The 27,147-nt window shown below is 48.6% G+C and overlaps 1 protein-coding gene across 4 annotated transcripts in view; it reads right to left on the reverse strand.

Moving 5' to 3' along the window:
* FGFR3 (fibroblast growth factor receptor 3) overlaps positions 1-27,147 on the reverse strand; it is a 63,337-nt gene that overhangs the window by 13,503 nt on the left and 22,687 nt on the right. For 3 of the 4 annotated variants that reach the window (XM_054172395.1, XM_054172393.1, XM_054172394.1), the window contains exons 4-7: positions 21,954-22,007; positions 13,917-14,086; positions 7,692-7,815; positions 7,078-7,268 (exon numbers count right to left, since the gene is read on the reverse strand). In XM_054172395.1, coding sequence (XP_054028370.1) covers positions 7,078-7,268; positions 7,692-7,815; positions 13,917-14,086; positions 21,954-22,007 — 539 coding nt within the window. The remainder of the gene's footprint in view (positions 1-7,077; positions 7,269-7,691; positions 7,816-13,916; positions 14,087-21,953; positions 22,008-27,147) is intronic. The other variant, XM_054172396.1, reaches the window with a different exon arrangement.

Genomic DNA, 27,147 nt, shown 5'->3' on the forward strand with positions numbered 1-27,147 from the left:
GAGGTAACAAAAAAAAAAAAAAAATAGGGTCCCTTCACCAGGTTCTTACTCTGTCCCACTAGAGAAGCATGCAAGCCAAAGCATCCAGCTGAAAAATTGCCCCCACAATATGACTGACTTGGGGTTAGTAGGGTGAGTAGAAGGGGTTGGGGGGAAAGAAAGGTGGGGAAAGGAGGAAGGAGAGGGAAGGCAGGGAGAGAGGAGAAAGGAGGGGGGATGTAGTGGGGAAGGAGTCAAGTGCTGATCAGAGGAATGGATACAAACATTTTGGTTCGTTAATTCTTCAAATAAACAGAGAATCTGAGATTTTTAATGTGTTTTTTTTTTTCCCCCCTCCAGTGTACCTCATATTGATACAGAGGCTGGGAACAAGAAGGTAACCAGAGGGAACCTTCCTGCAGTGGCATCGAGCAGCCAAATCCTCCACGCTGGGGTCAAACCCCAGGAGACTGCTGCTGCTCTTTGACACTTTTGCAATGCTGATAGTTATTTCTCCATCCCTGCTCCACAGAACAGGTATCTATGCACTGATCACATCACTTTTTTTTTGGGGGGGGGGGATGGTTAAAAACGCTGAACCAGTTTGGTTGAAGGTCAGCAGGTCCGTTCTCAGCACTCAATCGTAAAGGAAGGGGAGAGGAACGAAAGCAGGAAGAGTTGGGAGCAAAACGTTGACCAGTCATTTTATTGTGGGAATTTTTCCATGGCAATTGCTGTAAAGGCATTTTACATTCTTGTGGAGGGAATAATAATAATAATTAAAAAAAAAAAAAAGGTATTATAAATTAATCATTACAAAAATAATGAAATCAGCAAGAAAATAGAATAAAGCCATTCAGCCATGTCAGTTGACAGCGTAGAATACAAAATGAAGAGTCATGTTTAATCACTAAGCTGCTTAAAAATGTTATTATATAGCTCATTCTTGCAGTTGCCAGGGCCTTGGGACAGAGTCTGTGGTTTACCTGGTTTTGGTTTGCGAATGTGGAGCCAAAATGGTTTTTCGGCTATGCCTACGAAATTGTTGGCTCTACACAGATATTCTCCTTCATCTTGTTCTGTCACATTGAACAGATTTAGGTTAGCATCGGCTTCAGCGTTTTTACTGATCCAAGACTGCAGGAATAGACAGAAACCTGAACTTCAGTAAACCAAGCAATACCTCCGTGCACCTACATCCCCTAGGACTGGCCGCTCAGGGCTCTGTGGCTTTTGGGCTGTGGCAACATCCCCCAGCTCACCCTGTGGTGAGACCTAACCCAGGAGCCGGCTGGAGAAGAGAAGTTGCATTCGGCCCCCAAACCAAGTGGCAGGTGAACACCCTTCCCTTCACACACACACACCATTTGTCCTTTAAAAACAAACCCATCTTCTTCATCTTCCCACTCAGATGTGGGCATCTGCCCCACTTCAAAACCTTTTATGTTACTTACACAGAGGCACAGAATCATAGAATTGTTTGGGTTGGAAGAGACCTTACAGATTATGGAGCGCAACCTTCAACCTTAAGACCACCACGGCCATTAAACCACGTCCCCAAGTGCCACATCCACATGTTTCTTGAACCCCTCCAAGGCCTCATCCAACCTGGCCTTGAACACCCCCAGGGAGGAGGCATCCACCACCTCCCTGGGCAACCTGTTCCAGTGTCTCAGCACCCCCACTGGAAAGAATTTCTTCCTAATCTCCAGTCCCAATCTCCCCTCTTCCAGCTCAAAGCCATTCCCCCTCACCCTATCACTACAAGCCCATCCTATCTCTCCATCTGACAGCAGGCGCAGGCTCTACAGCTTCTTCAGCGCTCTGCAGACAGGAGCAGCAGGGAAAGGGCTGGAGCAGGGATTTGTGTTTGCAGCTCTGCTCAGCAAATGCTGTTTCAATTATCAGATTCCAAAATAGAATTTGGAAACAAAATACAAGCAGTGGCGGTTTGAGACTCGCTGCTGACTTTGCCTTTCAGAAATTAGCTGTAATTTTTTCCACTGCTTGTAGGAGCCTCTTCTTTACTAAATAAAGTGGTGCACACAAATCAAACAAACTTCAGACTCTGAAGCAAGGGATTTTGTATCTCCCATTCCACAACAACCCATCAGTTGGGTCCCTAAACAGTTGGTTTTATTTGGGTTGAAAACACTCAACTCTTTTGGGTGGCCTCAGAAGTAGCCTAGGGAAAGGCTAGGTAAAAAAAAAAACAAAACACCCAAACCAACAGTTTCAGTTCTGGAAATAAAATTGCTCTTCTCATTTTTGGTCTTACCCCTCCCCCCCCCCAGCTCAGTCTGAATGCCTTTGATTTCAAGGTCTGATCCTGCCAACGTGACTTGCGGCCCATTAAACCATCAGGGCTGACAGACGTGATGGGTTATCAGGAACCGAACCCAGGGGGGGGCATCAGAAAGGAGCCCCAGTGTCCATGGCTGATGACAAACACCACTGGTTTTGACCTGATCTCATCTCTAAAGCTTACATCCTGGCAAGTTTGTCTGCTCTGGCTAGCAGGGAACGTGCCTGCCTGCTATTGCTGCCTTGTTTATAACGAAACTGGGCACGTTTCAATGCAGAAAGCACAATTTAGGCTTTGACAAAGCTTGGGCACAGTGTTGCCAGCCCCCCCCCAACCCCCAACTGGAATGCATTTAGTGCTCTTCTGCAAAGAAAAAAGAGGTCTCCTTTGATCACAAATTAGCCCAGGCTTTCAGGAACTGATGCAGGTGATGGCTTGGTTTTGTTAGGCTGGTGGAAAAATGGGTTGAAAGTAGAGCATTCAATTCATCCATCTGGTCTGGGGTGGGGTTTGCCCCCCGCATTTAGATGGGAGGGGGGAGGTCCATGTGCTGGGCACCTCTCTGTCCCTCTTGCTATGATGGAGACTGGGATAATACTCCTCATAGATAAATCTCCCCATGGCAGGTCCTACACTCCACAGAATCTCCTGGAAGCAGGAGGGAAGGATGGACTGATAAAAAAGTCTTATCTCCCTGCAGGCAGCAGAGCACTGGGCAGGAGATAGCCTTTGCTGAAGCAGCTGTGGGCAGCAAGGGCTGTGAGCAGCCCCAGCAGCACGGCCAGGATGCTGGCTCAAAGCAACAGCATAGAATCAGAGAATCCTTAAGGCTGGAAAAAACCCTTTAAAGGTCTTCATATCCAAACACTGACCCAACATCACTATGGCCTTTAAACCATGTCCTGAAGTGCCATGTCTATGTGCTTTTTGAACACCCTCAGGGATGGTGACTCCACCACTTCCCTGGGCAGCCTGTGGCATGAGGGCAACAAGTCCATGAAGCCCACTGACTGGCACCAAGATCACAGAACAACAGAATCAAAGAATCACAGGCTCACAGAATCATGTTGGCTGGAAAAGACCTTTAAGATCCTCAAGTCCAACCATCAACCCAACCCCACCAGGGCCAGACAGTGAGATCATTTTATCAGATCTCTATGTTTAAAAACTAAAGCACATGTATAAACCATAGAAACATAGAATGGTTTGGGTTAGAGGGGACCTTTAAAGGTCATCTAGCCCAATCCCCCTGCAATAAGCAGGGACATCTTTAATTGCATGAGGTTGCTCAGAGCCCCATCCAACCTGATCTTGAATTCTCCTCTGGGCAACCTTCACCACCCTTATTATGAAAATTTTCCTTCTTCTATTGTGGTAGTTTTAGGCTATACCTTTAAAATCTAGCTGCAGATTTCGAGCAGAAAAGTAGAAAAATAGAAATAAATCACTATTGGGTGTGAAAAGGAAAACAAAAGATTATTCTAACCAAATTCATTGGATAAATGGCTGGGATAAGAGAAGCTGTATCATAACACTTCTTCACTTTTCACTTCCATTCCCATTCCTTTTCTCTCCTCCTCTGATCTTGGCTGTTCTGCTTTGCCTGGGAGAAGATAACACTTCTGGCTGACCTTGAGGTAAGACTAACACTGCTTTCTCCCAGCTTCTCTCTTTTGGTACAGGGGGGTCTGGGAGGTTTTAGGAGGGGGTGGGGGTAGTGGAGCAGCTTCCCTTGTTGTTTTGACCAGGAGGACTTTTGTGTTGTTTGCTAATTGTAAATATTGGTATAATATTGTAAATCCTGTATAGAATAGAATAGAATTAACCAGGTTGGAAAAGATCTTTGAGATCATCACGTCCAACCTATCATCCAACACCATCTAATCAACTAAACCATGACACCAAGCACCCCATCCAGTCTCCTCCTAAACATCTTCAGTGGTGGTGACTCCACCACCTCCCTGGGCATCACATTCCAATGGCCAATCTCTCTTTCTGTGAAGAACTTCTTCCTAGCATCCAGCCTAAACCTCCCCTGACATAGCTTGAGACTGTGTCCTCTTGTTCTGGTGCTGGTTGCCCGGGAGAAGAGACCAACCCCCACCCCCAACCCTTCAGGTTGTTGTAGACAGCAATACAGTCTCCTTTGAGCCTCCTCTTCTCCAGGCTAAGCAACCCCAGCTCCCTCAGCCTCTCCTCACAGGGCTTGTGCTCCAAACCCCTCCCCAGCTTGGTTGCATTGCAGAGTGTAGTTTTTGCTTGTAAATACAGCTTCATTTGCTTCTAACTGAGTTAGTCAGGCTAAAAGTTAATGCTGGGGGAAACTTCAACCCACCACATCTATCTAGTCTAAATCTCTCCTCTTTCAGTTTAAAACCATTAAAAAAATGACATTATACACCACCCCCTACCCCCCCTAACCAACCCCAACAATCCCTGCAAAGCTGGACCTGACACAGCTCCACGGAGAGCCGGTCCCGGAGCACAAAAGATGCATCCCCAAATGGAAAGGGCTGGGTGCCCCAGCGCTGATGCTGGTGTTACCAGGATTCAAAAGCACTCCTGCTTAAGCAGCAGCAGTAAATAGACGTGTGCTGCTCCTATTCATCCCCCCCCAAAATAATCACACCAAACAAAACTTGGGCTTTCAAGCGCCTGCCTGCGCTCCCCTTCGAGGAATGCGGAGCTTTTTGCCGTCCACAGAAGAGAAGGTATTTGGCAATTCTAATGACCCAGCCACCCCAGTGCTGCTCCAACTTCATTTTCAAACCACTATTTATAGGGACTATTTATATGTTCTTTGCCACAGCAAAATGGGAGCTTGTGCTTTGGACACAAGGCGCTGCTCGCAGCGGCTCCCCGAGCTTCCCAAAAGGTAGCACTTTATCCCACAGGGACCACACACGGAGCTGGGAGACTCTACTGGATGGCATGTGACACAGCTAGCTATTCAGAGCTTGGTGCTGGGCTGTGAAACCAGGGGAGGGGATGGGGAATTCAAATATGCATAATTCAGACACGTTTTGGAGAGGCTGGGAGAAAACAGGGAGTTTTATCAAGTCGCCAGGAGCGCGTGTTGCCAATCCTGAGGAGCTGGCTCCAACCATTTCTTCCAACCAATCTGTTATTTCAATCTGTGTTAATTATTTCCAGGGTCTCTGGCTTTTATTATCATGTATCTGGCTGGCTTACAGTTTTGTAGATGCTGTCTGGTAAGTGGGGTTTTGTTGGGTTTTGTTTAAGGCTTCGTACAAAGAGCAGGAGGCTGTGTGTGCAGCAGGATGTGCATGGGGACTGTCCACGCACAGGACAACCTGCAGGGCCAAAATCTGCTTTCAGTTTTAATTGCAGAGCCAGAGAAAAAAGACCAAAAAATAATAATCCCACTTGGCCCTATTTATTTTAATAATCACCAAACACAGGATGCCTTTAATTAGTAAAAAAAAAAAACAACACACCAAAAAAACACCCCAAAAACACTCAGGAATTTTAAAAGCCCAATGTGTTTCTCACTCTCTGTTCTCCAGTATTTATATTCATAGATTCATAGAATGGTTTAGGTTGGAAGGGACGTTCAAGATCATCTAGTTCCAACCCCCCTGCCATGGGCAGAGACACCTCCCATTGGACCACCTTGCTCAAGGCCTCATCCAACCTGGCCTTGAACACCTCCAGGGAGGGGGCATCCACAACCTCCCTGCACAACCTGTTCCAGTGTCTCACCCCCCTCACTGTAAACCTGTCTACACAGGTCGAGGGGGAACCACATCTACTGGCTTTGTTCAAGCTGGAAGTTCTCTTTGAAGAGGCATTTTAGCAAAGTAAAATCTTACTAAGTGGGTTTTTAGCTTGATATAGGGGGGGAAATCAGATCAACCCAGGCTTTTCTGAGCATGGAGAACAGCAACGTTCAGAAATGTTAACAGCTACAAGAAGACCATCTTGGTTCTCAGGTGCTGGGAGCTCAGCATTATTTGGTAGGTGCAGGTTGCAATGTGTTTACTTGGAAAAAGGAATGAATGTGGTTGAGTTGGGAGCCTTTTGTTTTAACAAGCCCTGAAAATACCTCTATTGAAGCTGCAAAAAAATCTATAGTAAAAAAATAATAGAATTCAAGAGGTTATTCTGACCATTGTTTTGGGGTCAGATGCAATCTGACAGCTTCTCTTGCCTTGTGGCTGTGCTCTCAGAGGTGCCTCAACTCTTGCAACGGCTTTGCTTATCGCTGCCACTGCAGTAGTTGTGTTATCTCTGGCAAACAGCAGAGTCTGGAACACCAACTTTGGGACAATTTTGCTGCACCCAGTCCAAAAAAGCAGAGTATTCCACTGTGCTTCAAGGAAAGAACAAACCCAACTGCTGCCCTTGCCTTATCCTCATGGTGGCCTGTTTCTTTTTCTCCTTACAGATGCATAGCAATGACACAAAACAAGACCTTGAGTTCCCCCCAAAAATCACAGAATGCCAGGTTGGAAGGGACCCCAAGAATCACCTGGTCCAACCTTTATCTGGTTTAAATCATTATTAGTCTTGTAAGAGATGTGGCATTGAACATCTTCTGTTGGGAGTTCCTGGCTCACAGGGCACTGCTAACCTAGGGCTTACTCCTAAGCATGCAGATGACATTTATGACCTCCACTGGCAGCACCTTCATTCAGTCCTGATCTTCCCTGCCATGAGTAGGGCAGCGGGTTGGGTTTCTCTTGAGGAGCATCCCCACAGTGGAGCTGCCCACCAAGACCAAGGCACAGAGAGGATTGCCCTGAGGGTGAGAAGAAGGAGCAAGTACCAACCTTCAGCACCGTGACATAGGGAGTGCCATCGGGTCCGTACTTGCTGCCGTTGACTTCCACGTGTTTCAGCCACTGGATGTGAGGCTGGGCATCGCTGTAGACCTTGCAGTGAAACTCCACATTGCTCCCTACCACCACGGTCTGGTTGGCAGGAAGCCCTGCCTGCAGGATTGGTCGGTGGGGTGACCTTTCTGAAAAGCAAGAGAGAGGGAAATCCTAATTGACCTGTCCCCCCTCCAGCAAGGATTCTCCCCTCAGCCCTTCATCTCCTGCAGCTGCAGCAGAAAGGGTGCAGACTGGGACTGCTCTCGCTCAGGTGTCCTGGCCACTGCTCTTACCCAGTGCTTCTCAAAGCAGACAAGAACTATCTGGGAATGGAAGAGACATCTCAGCTCTGCCATTCCTTCTCTGGCATTGCAGGCCCAAACCAATACATTTATTGCAAATCAATGTGAGGCTGAATTGCTGACCAAAAGCAAGCTTGTTGTTGGCTTTAGAAGAGCCATGACCCAGCACACGGGGAAAGAAACCAAGCTCCTGCTCTTCATAGCCCATCCCGTGCCTCTTTGGCATCACCACCCATCACCTGCTGAGGGAAAACAGTGAAATCTCACCTAAGACATCAAGCTGGTAGGTGTGTCTGATGTTGCCATACTTGTTCTCTACCACACAGGTGTAATTGCCTCGGTCCGATGGCACCACACTCTCCATTACCAAGCTCCACTGCTGGTGTCGCAACTAGAAGAAGAAATCAAACCATCAAGCTCGTGATCAAATACCATCACCACCAGCCCATTCACATCACTGAACAATCAGTGAGCTTCTACACACTTGGCCAGCACGACTGGACCCCAGAGTAGGCCTGAACAGTACATGCAGTCATTTCAAGGGTCATTTAGAAGGCTTAATGTGAGAAGGACTCCAGAACAATGGAGGAGAAGCACAGCACAAAGCAATACACTGAGGGTCTGACAGGGGCTGGTAGATGCTTCCACATTGACAGCAATAATGAACCCAGCTGACAGCTCAATGTGCCACCTCTCATTAGAACACCAGCTTCAGAAGGTGGCAGCTAACTCTGATCTGCTGGTCCCCTCTGCCACACCACTCTGGTCCAGAGGCTCTGTCAGCTGAAAAATGTCCTCTCATCTGTAAACCTTCACCAACTGCTACTTCTAACCCCTAAGATTATAGAATCATAGAATCAATAGGGTTGAAAAAGACTTCAAAGATCATCAAGTCCAACCTGTCACCCAACACCTCATGACTACTAAACCACGGCTTCAAGTGCCATGTCCAATCTCTTTTTGAACACCTCCAGGGATGGTGACTCCACCACCTCCCTGGGCAGCACATTCCAATGGCCAATCTCTCTATGAAGAACTTCTTCCTAACATCCAGCCTAAACCTCCCCTGGCACAGCTTGAGACTGTGTCCTCTTGTTCTGGTGTTGGTTGCCTGGCAGAAGAGATCAACCCCCACCTGGCTACAACCTCCCTTCAGGTAGTTGTAGAGAGCAATAAGGTCTCCCCTGAGCCTCCTCTTCTCCAGGCTAAACAACCCCAGCTCCCTCAGCCTCTCCAAACAATAAACTTCTACTTCTTAGCTCAGCTATAGCATATTTTGAAGATGTGTGCTATGGAGGCAACAGGCCATGGCATCTGTTTGAACAGAAATGGGTGTCTACCACTGAGTCAGTCCCCATAATTCCCTGTCAAAAACAGGAGAAAACATGCCCAGCCTCAAAGCTGGTTCCTAGGATCAGCCCTTCTCTTTTGGAACCAAATTTTATAGTAGTTGGTTTTCTAGATGTGGCTCATGTCCAGAGCAGCAGAAGGGAAAGCACAACCCATGTTTCCACCCTGACCTGCTGCCCTCTGAGCCCAGCTACAAGCTTTGCTTCACAGAATCACAGAACGGTGGGGGTTGGAAGGGACCTCTGGGGATCACTGAGTCCAGCCCCACTGCTGGGGCAGGTTCTCTTAGATCAGGTCACACAGGAACACATCCAGCTGGGTTTTGAAAGTCTCCAGAGAAGGAGACTCCACCACCTCTCTGGGCAGCCTGCTCCTGGGCTCCAGCAGCCTCACAGCAAAGTTTTCCCTTAAATTCAAGTGAAACTTGCTGTGTTCTGGTTTGCTTCTAATGAGCACAAAGGGAATAATGGACATGGAAAGCAAATCTTGAGCTAACAGAGGAAGCAAATGGTATCAAAGATGCCTTCAGGACACATGGTGTATGACAGCTCTCCAATTTTTTTTTGCATATTAATTTGATGCCTTCTGCTGCCCAGAGCAGAACATTTCAACTTTGTTAAACACTTTGAAGGTGACTCCAAGGACACAGAAGCAGGAGATGGCAATAACACTGTACTACAGAATGTCAAGAGCTGATGGAGGAGTCCAGGGTGTAACTGCTCCTGAGGTTTCTTGCTGCAGCAGGGGAACTCAGATGTGAAAGTCGGTTAACCTCTTTTGCTAGACTACAAAACTGCATCCACATGCTTCCTTTTAAAAGGGCCATGTTGCAATTAAAGGCAGAATTTTGCAGAGAGAAGGCTTCAAGTCACAGAAGCAGACAAATCAGCTGCAAGATGAGTAAGAAAAGAAAAATATCTTCAAGCTCTGAAGGTCTCTGCAGCCCTGAGAATGGCACTGCTGAACACCCCACTTTTCAGGGACCACTGAATACATTCCAGGGGCTGGATCATAGGAGGCTAAGCAAGTCAAAACTGCAATTTTGGTTGCTGCTGATGTCAGGCCAGGTATGACAGCCCCTTCACCCCACCCAGGTGGACCTCCATGCAGAAGCAGCATTGCACCTTTTGTAGAGCAACATCCTGCTTGGAGCATCCCTGAAGCCATGCAGCAATTGCAGGGTCTGAGGAGCTCTGAGAACAGAAAGCTTGGACCTGGAGGCCACAGCTGAACATACCAGACTCTCAAGGAAGTTTCAATGCAAATGTGTGGCTGCTCAGGGGTTCATTTCCATACAGGTTTGTCTGAAGACTTCTTTTAAACCACTTTTCAGCATTGCAAAGCATTTGTGTCTGGAACCCTTAGGATCTACTACAAGGAAATGGGGCTCCAGACACATAGATGAGTCCCTGGTTCGAGCTGCATTACAAAACCAGGTCCAAATTAGGTGTTTTACTCAGGAGGCACTTTCAAAGACACTTTTATGGCACTTCCAAAGAACTCTGGCAGATTTGTGATGGAGACTTTGGACTCGGAACGGAGAGGAAAACCTGGGGGGCACAGACCCCTGGGGCAGAACTCCTTTGGAAACTCTTCTAGAAGCAATCAGATTATGTTTAGGCTTTTCATTTTTTAGCTTGAGACTGACATATAGATTTAAAGCAGAGTAAGAAGGGCTGCTCCTGAGTGAAGATAGCTACCACACTCCATAAAGCACTGGAAACATGAAGTGACTTAGTGCAGGCATTAATCAAGGGGCTGAGATACTGGAAATCCCTCTGGTTTATTTGGTGTTGTCATTCTTGGCTCCTTGTGAAACAAACATTTGCAGACACTCTTGGAAGCTCAGTCCCTGCTTGCCAGACTGGTATGCAAGTCAGTGCAATGGTCTGGGGAAGGGATAATCCTCTCCCTCCCCTCCCCCTCCATCTTCCCTTCTAGGGTCATTTAACACACAGAGGCTTACACTATTAGAGATTCCAACAGGGATTTAACCATTAATGCTCTTTGGGAAATTTCATATGAGAAGTCATATGAATTTCTTTTCTTTGCTAGTTAAGGATGAACTGTAACAAAACTGCACCCTTCTCTCTTGCACTCATCCTTCTCTTCACACCATGCAATCACATGCAATCTCCACACCACTTCCAAGAGGCAGAAGTGGAAGAGTGGTCATTTTTCATCTGCTGGCCACAGACCTTTCACAATCAACACTGAAACTCTGCCATGCACTGCAAACAAATGAGAACGTTCCCAGCTCAAGGATTTTTGGGTTAAGACCAGATCTCGGGATGAAGTAAGCCGGCCAGGCTCTGCCAGATCTTGGGTCTAGCCCATTCTTTTCAAGCTGCCTTAATCCTGTTATGAAGTTAAGTTGTAACAGGGAATTTAAATCTTAAATACATGAGATACCAAGCAGGTTTTCAAGCTCCTTTTCTGGTTCAAATCTCAGCTGATAGCTATGAGTGTATTCATACTGCGGGAGACTGCCATTAGACTCCCTGCCTCCAGCCATGACCCATCAGCAGAAGCAAGCAACAAGGCAAGAAGAAGGGCAGAGAGGGAAAGATGTCTTTATATCAAGGAAGGGACAAAGAACCACACCTAGACAGATAGAGAGCTTAACCCAATCTTGCTGTAATTGGCCTGACATTGCCTTCAATAGCTCTTTTGAGCATTGGCTTGTTGCTGGAAGGTACCCCTGGAGAAACAAAGCAGAGTGGTGCCAAAGACTCGCTGCCGTGTTGCAGGGGATGAAACGTGTCAGTTTAAACTCAAGGAGAGATTAAAACCACTGGGAAGTGAGCTGGGGAATTGCTTTCAGCTTCAGATTGGCTTCTGCAAGCATAATTTAGTGCAGCTGATGGCACACAGCTTTGTGGAAAGCAACCCCAACAGTGTATGTGAGCCTGGAAACGCTTTGTGATGATCTGCAGTCAAAGATGCTGGGTGAACATTATCTGCCTAAAGGCTGTTTGCCCACAGGAGCTGCTTCCATACTTCTTTTCCATCCTTATTTCCTCTTTTCATAGAATTGTTTTGATTGGAAAAGACCTCTAAGACCATCAAGTCCGACTGTCAACACAACACCACCATGGCCATTAAACCATGTCCCCTGGTGCTGCGTCCACATGTTTCTTGAACACCTCCAGCGATGGGGATTCAACCACCTTCCTGAGCAACCTGTTTCAGCCTTTGAGAACTCTTTCAGTCAAGAAGTTTCTTCTAATGTCCAACCTAAACCTGCCCTGGTGCAATTTCAGGTAATGTCCTCTCCTTCTATCACCTGATAGTAGGGAGAAGAGACCAACCCCCACTGCACTGCAACCTCCTTTCAGGGAGCTGCAGAGAGCAAGGAGCTCTCCCCTCAGCCTACTTCCCTAACTTTTCAGAAGATCCAAACCTGAGAATTTCCTCAGCCTCATCCAGGCTGGAGCAGGGACAGGACTGAGGGAGCTTCAAAGGCTTCACTGAAGCAATCACAAAAGGCTCTTTCAGGACCAGGTCTGAGCTAACAGGAAAGAAACAGCCCAGAAACTGCAGGGAGGGCAGACTTTTTTTGAATCCTTTTCTGGTTTCTGGAGCACAGCATGCTTTGCATGCCCTTTGAGAACACTCCCAATGTGGTAGGCACCAGCACACAGCTTATTCAGTACTGATGAGGGTGCCTTCCTCAAAATCACCTTCTCTCCTGAGCAGCAGCCCAGGGCTATGCCAAGGCCAGCAGAGCACAGATCACTGCTCAGAAGTCCCCCCTGCCACACTGATTCTGTTATAAGCAGCCTCTGCCAGCTTTATTCTCCCCAAATAAAATCCCAAAAGAGCCTGGCTGTGACCTCAAGGGGACAAAGTAAGAAGAAAACCAACAACATCAGAGAAGAGCTGATTTTCCTGCTGAAGCCCTGCCATAATTCGTCACAGACAGTAGCGCAGAAACTTCTGGCTAATTAAATCATCCGAGTGCAGTAGGGCTTTTGGGTCCCTCAGCTCCATCCATAAACACAAGCCAGAGCATTTTCCAGAACACCTCATGGCAGAAAGGAAGGAGGGAGAAGAAAGCAGCCAAGAAGCAGATGCTATGACTCTGGCTACAAGGGAATCCAACACTTGACCAAGGGTCAGTGATTTATACCACAAGAATGTTAATGGACACCAGCACCACGGCCCAGCTCTCTGGTGAGGCCCTTCCCACACCTTCAAAGGATGCTGAGTCAGTTTTCCTTGAATGCTGGGAGCAGCTACAGCTCAGTCTAACACATCTCAACACACTGGGCTGATCTCCAGAAATTAGGACACAACTTTCTGCTCCTGCTTTCTCATCACCATCCATAACACAACCATAAAGGCAGTCTCATTTTCACCTGAAGACCTCTGCAGGCAAACCCAGAGGGCACTGGCCCTCGATCCCAAGGGACAGCAGCAATTTTAAACACTTTTGGTGTTGATAATTGCTAAGGCTGCAAGAAACACCCACACTGCAGGTTGAAGGAGGTTCTCCTCCCCCCTCTACTCTGCCCTGGTGAGGCCACAGCTGGAGTATTGTGTCCAATTCTGGGGTCTCCAGCTCAGAACTACTGGAAAGAGTCCAATGGAGGCTGCAAACATGCTGAGGGGCCTGGAGCATCTCTGTGAGGAGGAAAGTGCTGAGAGCCCTGGGGCTGTTTAGCCTTGTGAAGAGCAGCCTGAGAGGGGATCTGATCAATGCTCAGCAAGAGCTGAAAGGTGGGGGAGAGGCAAGAGGATGGAGCCAGGCTCTTTTCATTAGTGGTCAGAGTTAAGACAAGGGGCAATGGGCACAAAGTGGAACCCAGGAGGTTTCACTTAAATGTAAAGAAAAAGCTTCTTTACTTTGAAGCTGCAGGAGCAGGCTGCCCAGAGAGGTTGTGGAGTCTCCTTCTCTGGAGAGTTTCAAAGCCTGCTTGGATGTGTCCCTGTGCAATCTGATGTAGTAGAACGTTTGCTAGCAGCAGGGTTGGACCAGACCTCCAGAAGTTCCTTTCCAACCCCCACCATTCTCTGCCTGATTGCCAGGCAGTCAGGACTGCGCCGTTACACGTCCCCATGGCAGTCACCGCCAAACACAACTCTGTACAGTCAGTAGCAAACCCCTGCTAAAAACAGAGCTCCAAAGCCAAGCCTTACCTTGATGCCCCCAATCCTATGCTCCCCCTTGAACTCCTTGCCGTTTTTCAGCCAGTAGATGGAAGGAGTTGGGTTCCCACCTGCCGGGCAGCGGAAGCGCACGGTGTTGGCAGCAGGAACTGCCAGCAGCTTCTTCTCCATCTTATCTGGCCGGGTCCAGAAGGGGACACCTGGGAAAGAAAAGGCCAAGCTGATCAGACCCGTTCCTGGCATGGAGTACTGTGAGTCCTGTGTCTAGTTCTGGGGCCCTCAGTTTAGGAAAGATGTTGAGTTGCTGGAATGTGTCCAGAGAAGGGCAACAAAGCTGGGGAGGGGTTTGGAGCACAGCCCTGTGAGGAGAGGCTGAGGGAGCTGGGGTTGCTTAGCCTGGAGAAGAGGAGGCTCAGGGGAGACCTTCTTGCCAGGCTGGATGAGGCTTTGAGCAACCTGGGCTACTGGGAGCTGTCCCTGCCCATGGCAGGGGGATGGAACTAGATGATCTTGAAGGCTCCTTCTGACCCAAACCACAGGGTCTATGAATCTATTGTAGTTTCAACCCCCATGCCATGGGCAGGGATACCTTCCACTAGACCGACTTGCTCAGGGTTTCATCCAGCCTGGCCCTGAACACCTCCAGAGAGGGTTCATTCACAACCTCCCTGAGCAACCTGCTCCAGTGCCTCTCCACCCTCACAGTAAAGAATTTCTTCCTAATTCTTCACTGTAAAGAATTTCTTCCAGATCTGGCTGAGAATCTGGCCTCAGCCTGTGAGAAGACACAGATGTACCTTTGGAACAAGAGCAGCCAAGAAGCATCAACAGCAGAAAGATGTTGGAACTGCAAAAAAAAACCATATTGATGGGCCAGCAAGGGAGCAAAGCAAAAGTGTGAGCTGGGAGTGCACTGGGAGGTTTCCTTCTTGGTGAGCACAGACATAGTGTGGCCTCCTTAAGGGAAAGGAAACAGGAAAAAAAAAAAGCCAAACCCCAGTGCCAAACTGGTTTATCATGTTTATGTTCTTTAAGTACAAGTGATTTTAGTTTGAAAGATTCATGTTGCCTTTGAACAGGCCTCAGTTTGAAAACACCAGTGCTAGCATGAGATATTTTTTTTCTCCTCTGCCTGGAGGACAGCGAAGCCTCTTGGCTGCCTGACAACCATTACAGATTAACTCCAAATTAAGGCAGCAGCAGCAGCAGCAAACTCATTATGCTGGGAAGAAAGAGAAAGTTGAAAAAAAAAAAAAAAAGGCTCCTCAGCTTTCATTTTCTGCTTAAGGAAACTGCAGAGCTGCACATGGAGCGTTTCTCCTGCCATGCCGGGGATCGCATCCAGCCCCACCAGCCCCACGCTCCAAAGGAACATTGAGGCACAAAGCATTTGGGCTGCAAAATAGCCAAGAGGACCAAGGAGTGGAACCAGCATCTCTTCCAGGTGGGAAGGAAGCAGCCACAGACACAGAGTACCCATACCCACCCATCACAGAGACCTGTGGGCTTCTGGTCAAGACAAACGTAAGGTGCTGCTCCTGCAAGAACTGCCTTGGAGAACATGAAATTCTTTTCAGTGGTGTCCTATGACAGGACAAGGGGCAGTGGACACAAAGTGGAACCCAGGAGGTTCTACCTCAACATGAGGAAACAGGTTTTTTGCTGTGTGGGTGTTGGAGCCCTGGAGCAGTCTGCCCAGAGAGGTTGTGGAGTCTCCTTCCAAACCCACCTGGACATTGTGATCCTGGGCAACCAGCTATGGGTGCCCCTGCTGTAGCAGGGGTGTTGGACTGACTGATCTCCAGAGGTCCTTTCCAACCCCCAGCATGCTGAGATACTGTGAGACAAGAGAGCAGTGTGCCCAGTGGGACCATTCCCAGCAAATGAAGAGCCTCTGAGGTGTAGCTGCTGATATGCAGTTCCTCATGGCCAGGTAGGCTTTACAAGTTCTTCCTTAAGTTGATGTGAAACCTCCTGCTCTACTTTGTGCCCATTGCCCCTCGTCCTGTCACTGGGCACCACTGAGAAGAGTTTGACCCCATGCTCTTGCCCCCCATCCTTTAGCTTTTGCTGAGCACTCATCAGATCCCCTCTCAGGCTGCTCTTCTCCAGCTTCAACAGCCCCAGGGCTCTCAGCCTTTCCTCCTCACAGAGATGCTCCAGGCCCCTCAGCATCTTTGTGGCCCTCAGCTGCCTTTACACTTCTGCAGCCAGATGGTTGGATGTAGCTGCCTCAGTGATGCCATCCCGGGGAGGGAAATCCAGTACCGAGAGGACTTTCATCTGCCCTCAAGCTGCCTTGCACAAGGTGCTGTGATGCCTATCAGAGTTAGCTCCACCTCTCAGAGGGATCTGGTGCTCACCCATGAACCTCACCTTTCACACAACGAAACTGCTGAAGGGCTTTTACTTGCCAGGATGGCACCAGGAGCAAGGCTGGCACAAACAAAAGCAGCAGGAGGAATCCCTGCAACTCCCCTGCTCTTGCAAAATCCTGGCTACAGAACTCTGCTGTAAACTCAGGGCTCATCCAGGGAGAGGCCTCAAATACTACATGAAAATCAATGGTTTGGACTGGAAGGGACCTTCAGGATCACCCAGTTCTAACCCCCTGCCACGGGCAGGGACACCTCCTGCTAGACCAGTTTGCTCAAGAGGCTAAATGTGGGCAGAACCAGGGTAACCATCTACCTTCTAACACCTGAACTCAGAAAACTGCTAGATCTACACTAAAAAGGGAACTGCTTTAAGAGTGGCTGCAAGCCCTCAATGTAAATGAGGTCTTCATGGTAAATGAAGGTGCTGCTATCATGTGTCAATGGTTGGACTCCATGACCTCAGAGATCTTTTCCAACCAAAACAATTCTGTGATTCTCTGTCTTGGGAAGGCAGAAGCCAAGCAAAGGCTGGGCAGGGAGCAGCAGGAGGGTGAGTTTGGGAAGGCCTTAGAGGAGGGAGCTGCAGAGATCACGTTGGGAGACATCTGGTCCTTGGTTTCTGCAGCATGGGGATATTTCCTGGTTGAACATTTCCTTTTGGCAATGCACTCTGATTTCCCAGGGACTGTCCAGGAGGTTAACAGGGCTGCAGGGGAGAGTTCAGGGAAAGGGCAGACAGGAATGGAGAAGTCCCCTTCACTGCTGCTAAGAAGGGCAGAATAACCTCTGTTTGTGTTTGATTAACAGATCTCCCTACAATAGATCTCATCTCATTGCCTTCAAAGATTCACAGAACAGCTGTAGTTGGAAGGGACTTTAAAGAACACCTAGTTCTAAAGAACATCCAGCTCCAACCCCTCTGCCATGGGCAGGGACAGCTTCCACTAGACCAGGTTGCTCAAGACCTCATCCGACCTGGTCTTAAAGACTTCAGGCATCAGAGAGGAGCAAGATGGGGCTCAGGAAAGTTTCCTGCTGGGAATATTTTTGGTATGGAGCAAAGGTTTCACAGAATCACAGAACTGTTGAGACTGGAAGAGACCTTTGAGATCAAGTCCAACCACTCACCTTAAGCTCACAATCCCACCACTGCTGCTAAGCCGCTGCCACTAAACCATGTCCCTCAGTGCCACATCCACGCATCTTTTAAACACCTCCAGGGATGGTGACACCACCACCTCCCTGGGCAGCCTGTTCCAATGCCTGAGAATCCTTTCTGCAAAGCATTTTTTCCTAATACCCAACCTAAACCTCTCCTGGCACAACTTGAGGCCATTTCCTCTCATCCTGTCTCTTGCTGCATGTGAGAAGAGTCCAACTCCCACCTGGCTCCAAACTCCATTCAGGGAGTTGTAGAGAGCAATGAGGTCTCCCCTCAGTCTCCTATTCTCCAGACCAAACAACCCCAGATCCCTCAGGTAGTTCATAAGACTTGTGTTCAAGGCCCTTCACCAGCTTTGTTGCTCTTCTCTGGACCAGCTCCAGCATTTCAATGTCCTTCTTGTCGTGAGGGGCCCAAAACTGAACTCTATTCCTACCTCCTGCACGCAGGTAGGATCCACTCCTCCCACCTTCAATTAGAAATAGCTTCATCCTCAAGTGCCCTCCCTCATCTTGGGTAGGTCTCTCCCAGCAGATTTGGGGCTCACCAGTACTAGGCACCTCTGGATTAGCATGCCAAGATTCAATCAAACTGGAACTGGAAGAAAGTGTCTCCACGCTGCAAACGGTGCCTCTGCTCCCACTCTCAGCAGCAGTGAACAACCTCCCCCCTGCTTTTGGGCTGCTGTGCCCCCCAGGTTCCTTCCATTCCCTCTTTTTAAGAGCTGGGGGGAATACCTTGCTGACTTTGTCTCAAGCATAGCTCCAGAGAGTTTCAGGAACAAGATAGGAAGAAGGCAGAAAAGAGGAACAATTTCTGGAGCTCCTCTCTCTAAATGAATTCTGAGCCCTGGTTTTGCATTTGCAAGTGTGGAAAAAAAGCCCACAAACAACAAACCAAGGGACCCAGGACCATTATCACCCACCCTTTCCCATCAGCAAACACTAAACCTATCACCCACTCTTTCCCACCAGCAAACACTTAACCCAGCAGTTCATTTTGCTCCTCAAAGACACCGGCCACCCATCCAACTGGAAGGGCCAATTAAAACCCGAACGAGGGGGTGAGACTTGGAATAATTAATACAGCCAAGCACTCATTTGGCAATTAGGAGCTGCCCCCAAATTCTGCAGCAGACAGAATCAACCCTAATTGTGTCATTTCCCCAGCTGACACCTCCCAGCACAGAGCCAGCTTTAATTGGAGATTACAGGGGCTCTTTGAAGGGGCTGGGGCTGCCCGGCGGGGGCTCCAAACAAACACATCTCCAGGGGTGGGGAGAGCCGGGGCAGAAGAGCCCTCTGTGAAGAAAAGGGAGCTTGGGGTTTGTTTCAGGGCCAAGAAAACCAGCTGTGGGGAGCAGAGGGACTGGAAAGCCTCTTTCTGCAAAGGAGGATCATGGTTTGTGACAAGGGCAACGATCCGAAGGGCCTCTAGCTCCTCTTTCATCTTTTCTGCTGCCCTGCTTCTGTGCTGCCCTTGGGAGAGAATCATTGAATCATTAAGGTTGGAAAAGCCCTCTAAGATCATCAGGTCCAACCACCAACCCAGCACCACCATGTCCCCAGGTGCCACATCCACATCATTTTTGAACACCTCCAGGCTGCTCAAAGGGGTTGTGGAGTCTCAAGGCATTCAAAACCTGCCTGGAAGTTTTACTCTAGGTGATCCTGCTCCAGCAAGGGGGTTGGACTAGATCATAGTATCATGGAACCGTCGAGGCTGGAAGAGACCTTTGACATCATCAAATCCAACTACTCCCTCGGGCTCACAATTCCACCACTGCTGCTAAAACTCTGCCTCTAAACCATGTCCCTAAGCACCACATCCACAAGTCTTTTAAATCCCTCCAGAGAGGGTGACAATGATCTTCAGAGGTCCCTTTCAACCCATACCATTCTGTGATTCTTTTTTGCCACAAGAGATGGAGGACAAAGCTCTTCAGGCTCTCCACAGGACTGGCTACACCCGTGTGTCCACCTGCCCAGGATGGTCCTGCAGCCCCTGTCCCTGGTGGAATGTCCCAGCTGTGGTGGTGGTGCTGGAGTGAACAACACAGCTCCTCAAGCTGAAGAGAAGGTGAAGTGGAGGGTTTGGCATCAAACAAAGCAACATAAGGCACACCCATGTCACACCACACCATGAGGTTCCACGTGAAGCTAATCAACCACTTTAAAGCAGAAGCTTTAAAGCTTTTTCTAAGGAGACCTTTCAGCAAAGCCACTCATTACCTCCAGGGCTAAAAAAAGAGGCAGCCTTGAAGTCAAGAAGACTCAGAGTGCAGGCTATAAATAAATACACTCAGTGAAACCTCTGTTTGCCTTTTCAGTGAAGGCAAACGTGTCCTGTCCCACAACCCAGCTGATGTTTTGGGATACCTGTTGCTAAGAGATGGAGTTTACTACAAACCACACTACAAAGCAAAATACAGAATCATGTTAACAGTGCTCATCAGAAACTGCACTGCAGCAGGAACAAATCCTGGCCAAACCAGACCTTACTCAGGCCTCAGCAAGCATCAGGAGCCCTCAGCACCTCTGCAAAGGTCCGTGCCATTTCACAGCATCTGGCCTTTAATTCACAGAGCCACAGAATGGCTTGGCTTGGAAAGGACCTTCAAGATCATCCAGTTCCAAACTCTGCCATGGGAAGGGACACCTAGACCAGGCTGCTCAAGGTCTCACCCAACCTGGCCTTGAACACATTCAGGGAGGGGGTAACCAAAACTTCCCTGGGCAACCTGTTCCAGTGTCTCACCACCCTCACTGGGAAAGAATTTCTTCCTAATCTCCAGTCTAAATCTGTCCTCCTCAAGCTTCAATCCATCCCCCCTCATCCTACCACTGCAAGCCCTTGTAAAAAGTCCTTCCCCAGTTTTCCTTTAGGCTCCCTTCAGGTACTGGAATTAGAAGCCATCAGAAAACCACTAACTGCTGCTGTTGGATCTCCTGGCACTGTGATTGACCATTCCTGTCCACACACTGCACAGCACAGCTGCATGAACTTACTACAGACCTTGCTTAAAGAGTCCTGCATGTTCGATGCTATGGGCAGGAGGCATTTTCCAGCCACGCTGAACCGGTGCCAAGGTGCAGAGCTGACTGACTGGGAGCTCAAATGCAAGGTGTTTATTTATTAAAAGCACCTAGGCACAGGCAGCTTGCTTTGCAAAAAGAGAAAGAGGACAATAAAAGCCAACACTGCTGCCTCCAAAGCACATCATGATCTTGATCAGCACTACTGCACTTAAGAGGAGGCTCAGGGAAGACCTTCTTGCTCTCTACAACTACCTGAAGGGAAGTTGTAGCCAGGAGGGGGGGTGGTCTCTTCTCCCAGGCAACCAGCACCGGAACAAGAGGACAGAGTCTCAAGCTGCACCAGGGGAAGTTTAGGCTGGAGGTGAGGAGAAAGTTCTTCCCAGAGAGAGTTGTTAGCCATTGGAATGTGCTGCCCAGGGAGGTGGTGGAGTCACCATTCCTGGAGGTGTTCAAGAGGGGACTGGATGTGGCACTTGGTGCCATGGTTTAGTCATGAGGTGTTGGGTGACAGGTTGGACTTGATGATCTCTGAGGTCTTTTCCAACCTTATTTATTCTATGATTCTAAGGAAACAAGGACTGGGATTGAAAGAGGTTCAGAGTAAAAGCACCCAGAAGGTCTGTCCTGGAGCTCCCATCCCCACATGAGCAAATGAAAAAAGTAAAGCCAAAGAGGTTAGACTCACAGAATTGTTTGGGTTGGAAAAGACCTCTAGGGTCACCAAATCCAGCCATAAACCTAAGACCACCACTGGCTGCTGCTGCTTATGGCATCAGTAAGTTTGGCCATCAATGAATGAAAATGTTATGCTCTGACTCCAGCTGAGATAAGGACCAGAATCAGACCAGCTGGAAATAAAGCAGGTCAAGGTTTGCAGTGGTGGAAAGCTGGTGTGGCATCAGTGCAGTCATAAAACCCCCCAGTATGGTGAGTTTGGCTGGAGTTAAGTGCAAGAGAATTTCTAACCCTAACTCATCAAGCCAGATCTGCAGAATGAAGTCTCCAAGAGGAAAAATTCCACTCCTGCTCCTGTAGGAGCAAGACCACTCTGGCAGCTATTTCTAAGTTAGATCAGCATCACCACAGGACCATCCTAAGGTCACCAACTTCAACACAGAGAAAGAGCTGCTGTCCGATCAGGTGAGCATCTGGATTCACAGAGTGCATCAGGCTGGAAGGGACCCTCCAAGGCCATCTCGTCCAACCCCCCTGCAGCCAGCAGAGACACCTCCAACTAGATCAGGCTGCCCAGGGCAAAATCAAGTCTGACCTGGAATGCCTCCAAGAATGGGGCCATAACCACGTCCCTGGGCAACCTGTTCCAGTGTTCCACCACTCTCATAGTAAAGAATTTCCTCCTAATGTCCAACCTAAACCTACCCTGCTCCAGTTTCAAACCATTGCCCCTCATCCTGACAATGAGCTGCTCCACTTGGGAGCCACATCTCTTTGAAAGCAAATCCCCCTCTATCCCCAAAAAGCAAATTACCTGTATCTTCTGACTCATCATCATCATCTTCATCATCACCTGATGAAGGCGAATCTAGGAGAAGGAGGAGAAAGATTAGGAAAGGAAGAGGATGGCACATGAGGATACCAGGCTGGACAAGGCTGTTGGGCGCCATGGTATGAAGATGTGTCAGTGAGGGAGGACATGCAGCTCCATCAGCCCAACCCTCCCATGCTGCTGTGTCAAGGACAATGGCCCAGGAGCTTGCTGAACTGAGTGGGAGGTGTCATGAGTTTGGCAGTGCTCTGCCACCAGAACGTGGGCCCCACTGCCAAACGATTCTCCCTGTGTGAAGTGCTCTTCTCATAAACACAACAGAATTCCCCAAGGGAAGGGTCTCTTTGCAGAACAAGCTCACCTCTGATTATTTTTTCTCCTCTAGCATTCCCTCTGAAGACTTTTTCCTTCACCAAGCCCCAGGACAGCTCAGCTTTTCTAACTCACTTCCCTCTGTTTTCCTTTTAACTCCACATCCCCCAGCCCCATCTGTCCCCAGGAACTCCTTGCTCAACCACCCAGACCAATGCTTTCAAACTCCTCCTTGCAATCAGACCATCAGCATGGCTGCTCCATGAACCAATTCCCTCCTTTACATTCCTCCTCCAGAGGCACCTCCAGGCTGTCACTGAATACAGGCTCCAGGTGTGAATTTTCCATCTGTATCTCCCCCAAACAGCTTCACTGTTTCTCTTAGCATGGGGGAAGAAGGCAAAGGCAAAGAAAGACAAGGAGAAGGAAAAGGGAGAGGAACAACAAATAGAACTCTGCAGAACCTGGAAGGACTTTCCACCATCTGCAGGAATAAGGAACAAAGGAACCTTCTCCCTGCTTTCCAGCACAGTGGCATATTGTGCTTTGCACCTTCTCTTTGGCACAGTCTCAAGTAAGACTCCAAGCCATGTATCTAACTGCAAATCCACAGCTGAGGTCCTGCTGGCAGCAGAGCTAGGGAAATGCCATGGGGCTTGCTCCAAGTGAGGGGGGTGTTTAGGTGTTTTGGCTGAACCAGCAAGTTCACTCAAGTCCTGGCAAAGGCAGAACCTGAGCCAAATGCCCACCAGCATCAATGGAGAAGCCAACACATTCTCAGCCCTGCATGCTCAGGTTTGGTTACCCATATATTAACATCTGATTAGAGTTTACTTTGGGTTTCTAACGAACTGATCACAACCAGAAAGGCAGAATCCATTTTAAAACCAATTCAAACCAGCTCCACAAGTCTGAGGGAATGGTCTTTGCCCTTGTGCATGCATTTCAGGCAAGAGACACAGCTTCAGTTTTATGAGTCGTGGAATCATAGTCATTAAGGTTGGAAAAGACCTCTAAGGTCAAGCCCAACACCTCCATGACCACTAGACCATGCCACATCTGCTGGTTTCTTGAATACCTCCAGGGATGGTGACTCCACCACCTCCCTGGGCAGCCTCTTCCAATCCCTGACCACTCTTGCAGCAAAGAAATTCTTCCTAATATCTGCCCTAAACCTCCCCTGGTGCAGTTTGAGGCTATCTGCTCTTGTCCTGTCAGTAGTTTCTTGGGAGAACAGACCAACACCAGCCTCACTTCAACCTCCTGTCCCTGTTTACTGCAGGGGGATTGGACTAGATGACCTTTAAAAGTCCCTTGCAAGCCAATGCATTGTCTGATTCTCTGACTCTAACCGTGGTGCTCCCTTTAAGACGTGGGAACACAACCCCCCAACCTCTGACAACAAGCTCACCTTGGCAGTGCCATGCCCAGTGATCAGGACTCACCACAAAGAGCTATCTGAGCACCCCTTCTTGCCACCTAAAGCAGGGCTTCAAAGCTGGAAAACAAGTGCTGCTGACAGCTAAAACGGAGCCTCCCCCATTACCAGCACTTTGGGCTAATAGAATCAAAGCCTCATAATGCTGTCAGAGAGCAGGTTCAGGTTACTCGCTGGTTCCTAAGCTGTTATTAGCTATTATTAGTGCAGGAGAAGAAAAACACAGGGGCTTGAACTTTTCAAAAGTGGGGGATTATCAGCCCTTTCCACCATTAAAAACAATTTCTCACTTTCCAAACTTTTGGGGGCTGGCAGCTGTTTCATTTGAGCGTGTCACCAGCTGCCCTCTTCTGCTTCCCTGCTGCCCCTTGAACTCAAAAGCATTTTAATGTCACTTAAAAAAAAAAAAAAGGGAAGGAAAAAAAATAAAGGAAAAAAATAAAGAGGGGGAGAGAGAAAGGTTCCTAACAACCTTAGATAGTTCCAATCATCCTACCTAGTTAAAGAAAGTTTTTCAAGGGCCAAATACTCCTTTAACCATTTAATTGCTCTGACCTTGAAGCATTCACAGCAATCTCCAGTACTGCTGAATGAAAAGCAGATGTTGGTGAACTCCCTGAAACGAGCTTTTATTCTCAGGATGGCTTGATTCTCTCACTCACACAAAATCCTATTCCACAGAAGCATTCAGGTTGGAAAAGACCCCCAGCATCACCAAGTCCAACCCAGAACCCTGCTCTACAAGGCTCACCCCTAAACCGTATCCCCAAGCACCACATCCAAACCATCTTTAAGCACATCCAGGGTGGGTAAGTCCACCACCTCCCTGGGCAGCACATCCCAATGCCTGACCACTCTTGCTGTGAAAAATGTTTCCTACTGTCCATCTTAAACCTGGCTTGAGGCCATTCCCTCTTGTTCTATCTCTAATTACCTGTAAGATGAGACCAGCACCAGCCTCTCCACAATGTCCTTTCAGGTAGCTGTAGAGAGCCATGAGGTCTCCCCTCAGCCGCCTCTTTTTCACACTAACCATCCCCAGCTCCTTTGGTTGGTCTTCATAAGATTTATTCTCCAGGCCCTTCACAGCTTCGTTGTGCTCCTCTGCACTGGCTCCAGCACCTCTCTTGTATTGAGGTGCCCAAAACTGGACACAATACTCAAGGTGTGGCCTCACCAGAGCCTCCAATACAGTCAGTTCTTGAGTTCTTCCCCTACTCAAGTTTGGATCTGATACCCATGTACTAGGAGCAGAGAACTGCTCGTGGTGGACTTGTACAGCTCTCCTGCTGGAAGAATTCTCTCTCCTCTACTTTCCTTTGCAACTCCTGCACTTGTGCCTGAGCATAAAAAGTCCATCTTGCACTCATGGTCTCCATACTCACACAGGAGAGACCGCGGGGCTCACTGTGGCATGGACTGGTTCTGTTTAGCTGTAGGAGAGTTCAGCTCTGCCAGCTAAACCCATTGGCTCCTCTTCAGCCCAGGAGGGTCCTGGCTTCACACAGCCTGCTCTCAGAAGCAAGCCCCCTCCCCCACACACAGATGGGCAGGAAAACAACCCCAAAAGAAAAACCTCTGGCTTGAGATCAAGAGTTCACTGAGATGATAGCTATACAATTACCTTAGCAGAAGCTGTGGGGGCTTTTTTATTGTTTATGGAGCTTCATATTGGCCTGTCAAAATCATGTTTGGGTTTGCCAATACATTGTCCAATACCCAAGAGGAGTGGAGCATCCTGAAACTGGCCACGTCAAGCACCTAGCAATCACTAGAAGTCAACAATTCATGTGTGAATACTATCTCAATCTCCATCCTTTCTCAAGAACACTGCTCTCACACTCTGCCTCCTTTCCACCCCATTTTCCCCTCAAATCCCAGAGCACCTGGGCTCTATTGTGGTCTCCTCCCACCCCAGGTGTGGTCACTTGCCCCTCCCCACCCGCTCCCCTATTTATTCCCGCCAGGGAAGGCAGCACCCCCAAGCTGAGCCCATCTGGGCTGGAGGATCCTCCTCTCATTGCTGGTGAGTGCCCCTGGTGCACACTGGGTGATGGTGGTGGTGACAACAAAGGCCGGGGGGCCTGGTGGCCCCCCGGTTGTTAGGGCCAAAATTGCTGACCACTCCAATCTCACCCACAGGTGCTGGCTGGGGCTCCTCACTGGGGCTGAGCTCCTCTGGGTGGTATCTTGGCTGGTGAGGGTCTTGCCCCCAGCTCTGGGATGGGTGCAAAAGCGGTGGTTTGGAGCAGGAGCTGTTTATAGAATTATTGCTTCTTTTGCTTTAAACAAGCAGCAGCACTTCCATTTCTTTAGCGCTGAGTAAGGCACATGGGGGCTTGTTCCCAGAAGTCCCACGGGCCCTGGGGCAAAGTATTTCTGGTAACTTAAGCAGAAGCTCTTACAAAGTCACACCTACCTAACACAATTATTCCTCCTACTTATTACAGATTCATGGTCTATGACTCAAAGCATTTGGACTCCTGTGCACATAGTCTGGGGCCTTTCCAACCCCCTCCACCACAGCCACTCTCTCATGCTTAAGGCTTATTCTGTTTGAACTTACAGAGTGACCCAAGAAAACAGCAGGTGGGAGAAAACAAATCTGTCCTGTGCTTCTGAATGGGAACTTCCAAGATATCCCAAAACAGGTAGGGAACTCATTTCTGGCACCAGAAAGCCCTTTAAAGGGTGGATGTGATTTACAATCACAAACATCTCTGAGCTTGGTTTTCAAGCAGAACCCTTTACTTTTTCGAGGGAACTCAAGTTCTGGAAGCAAGAACCTGCTGTTTGGGGATGCTTGAAGAGTAGATTTAGATTAAATGTAAGGAACACATTTTTTTTAACCATGAGAGTAGTGGAACACTGGAACAAGCTGCCCAGGGAGGTTGTGGATGTGCCCTCCCTGGAGGTGCTCAAGGTCAGGTTGGATGAAGCCTTGAGTAATCTGGGCTAGTGGGAGGTGTCCCTGCCCATGGCAGAGGAACTGGATGATCTTTCAGGCCCCTTCCAACCCAAACCATTCTAGGATTCTAAGAAACAAACTTGTGATAAGCAGAGCAAAGGGAAGAGATTCATCAGTCACAAGAAGGAAACACTTTTCAGGATCCTCTAGGTTTTCCTTGCAGTTTTGCCACTGGTTCATCACAAAGTGGCAAAAGTCATTTAGCCTCCCTGAGCCACAGCTTGCTCCCTCAGCAAAGACACCAAAGGCACATGTAATTTGAGTGGAAAGGGATATCTGGGGCTGAATCTGACTAACACCATTTCTGAGTCTCTCTCAGTACTTGCATCAAGCTTTACCAGTTGGTGTACAGACACAAGAGCTCTTCCTCTGTTAGCCTAACGACTGCCAGGAGTTAGCAGGCAGGTGAAGCCCTACCAAGCAGAGATGACCAACACAGAGCACCAGCTGTGCTGAAC

This window comes from Dryobates pubescens, chromosome 23, assembly GCF_014839835.1.
Source record: "Dryobates pubescens isolate bDryPub1 chromosome 23, bDryPub1.pri, whole genome shotgun sequence".
In the NCBI taxonomy this organism is placed as follows: Eukaryota; Metazoa; Chordata; class Aves; order Piciformes; family Picidae; genus Dryobates; species Dryobates pubescens.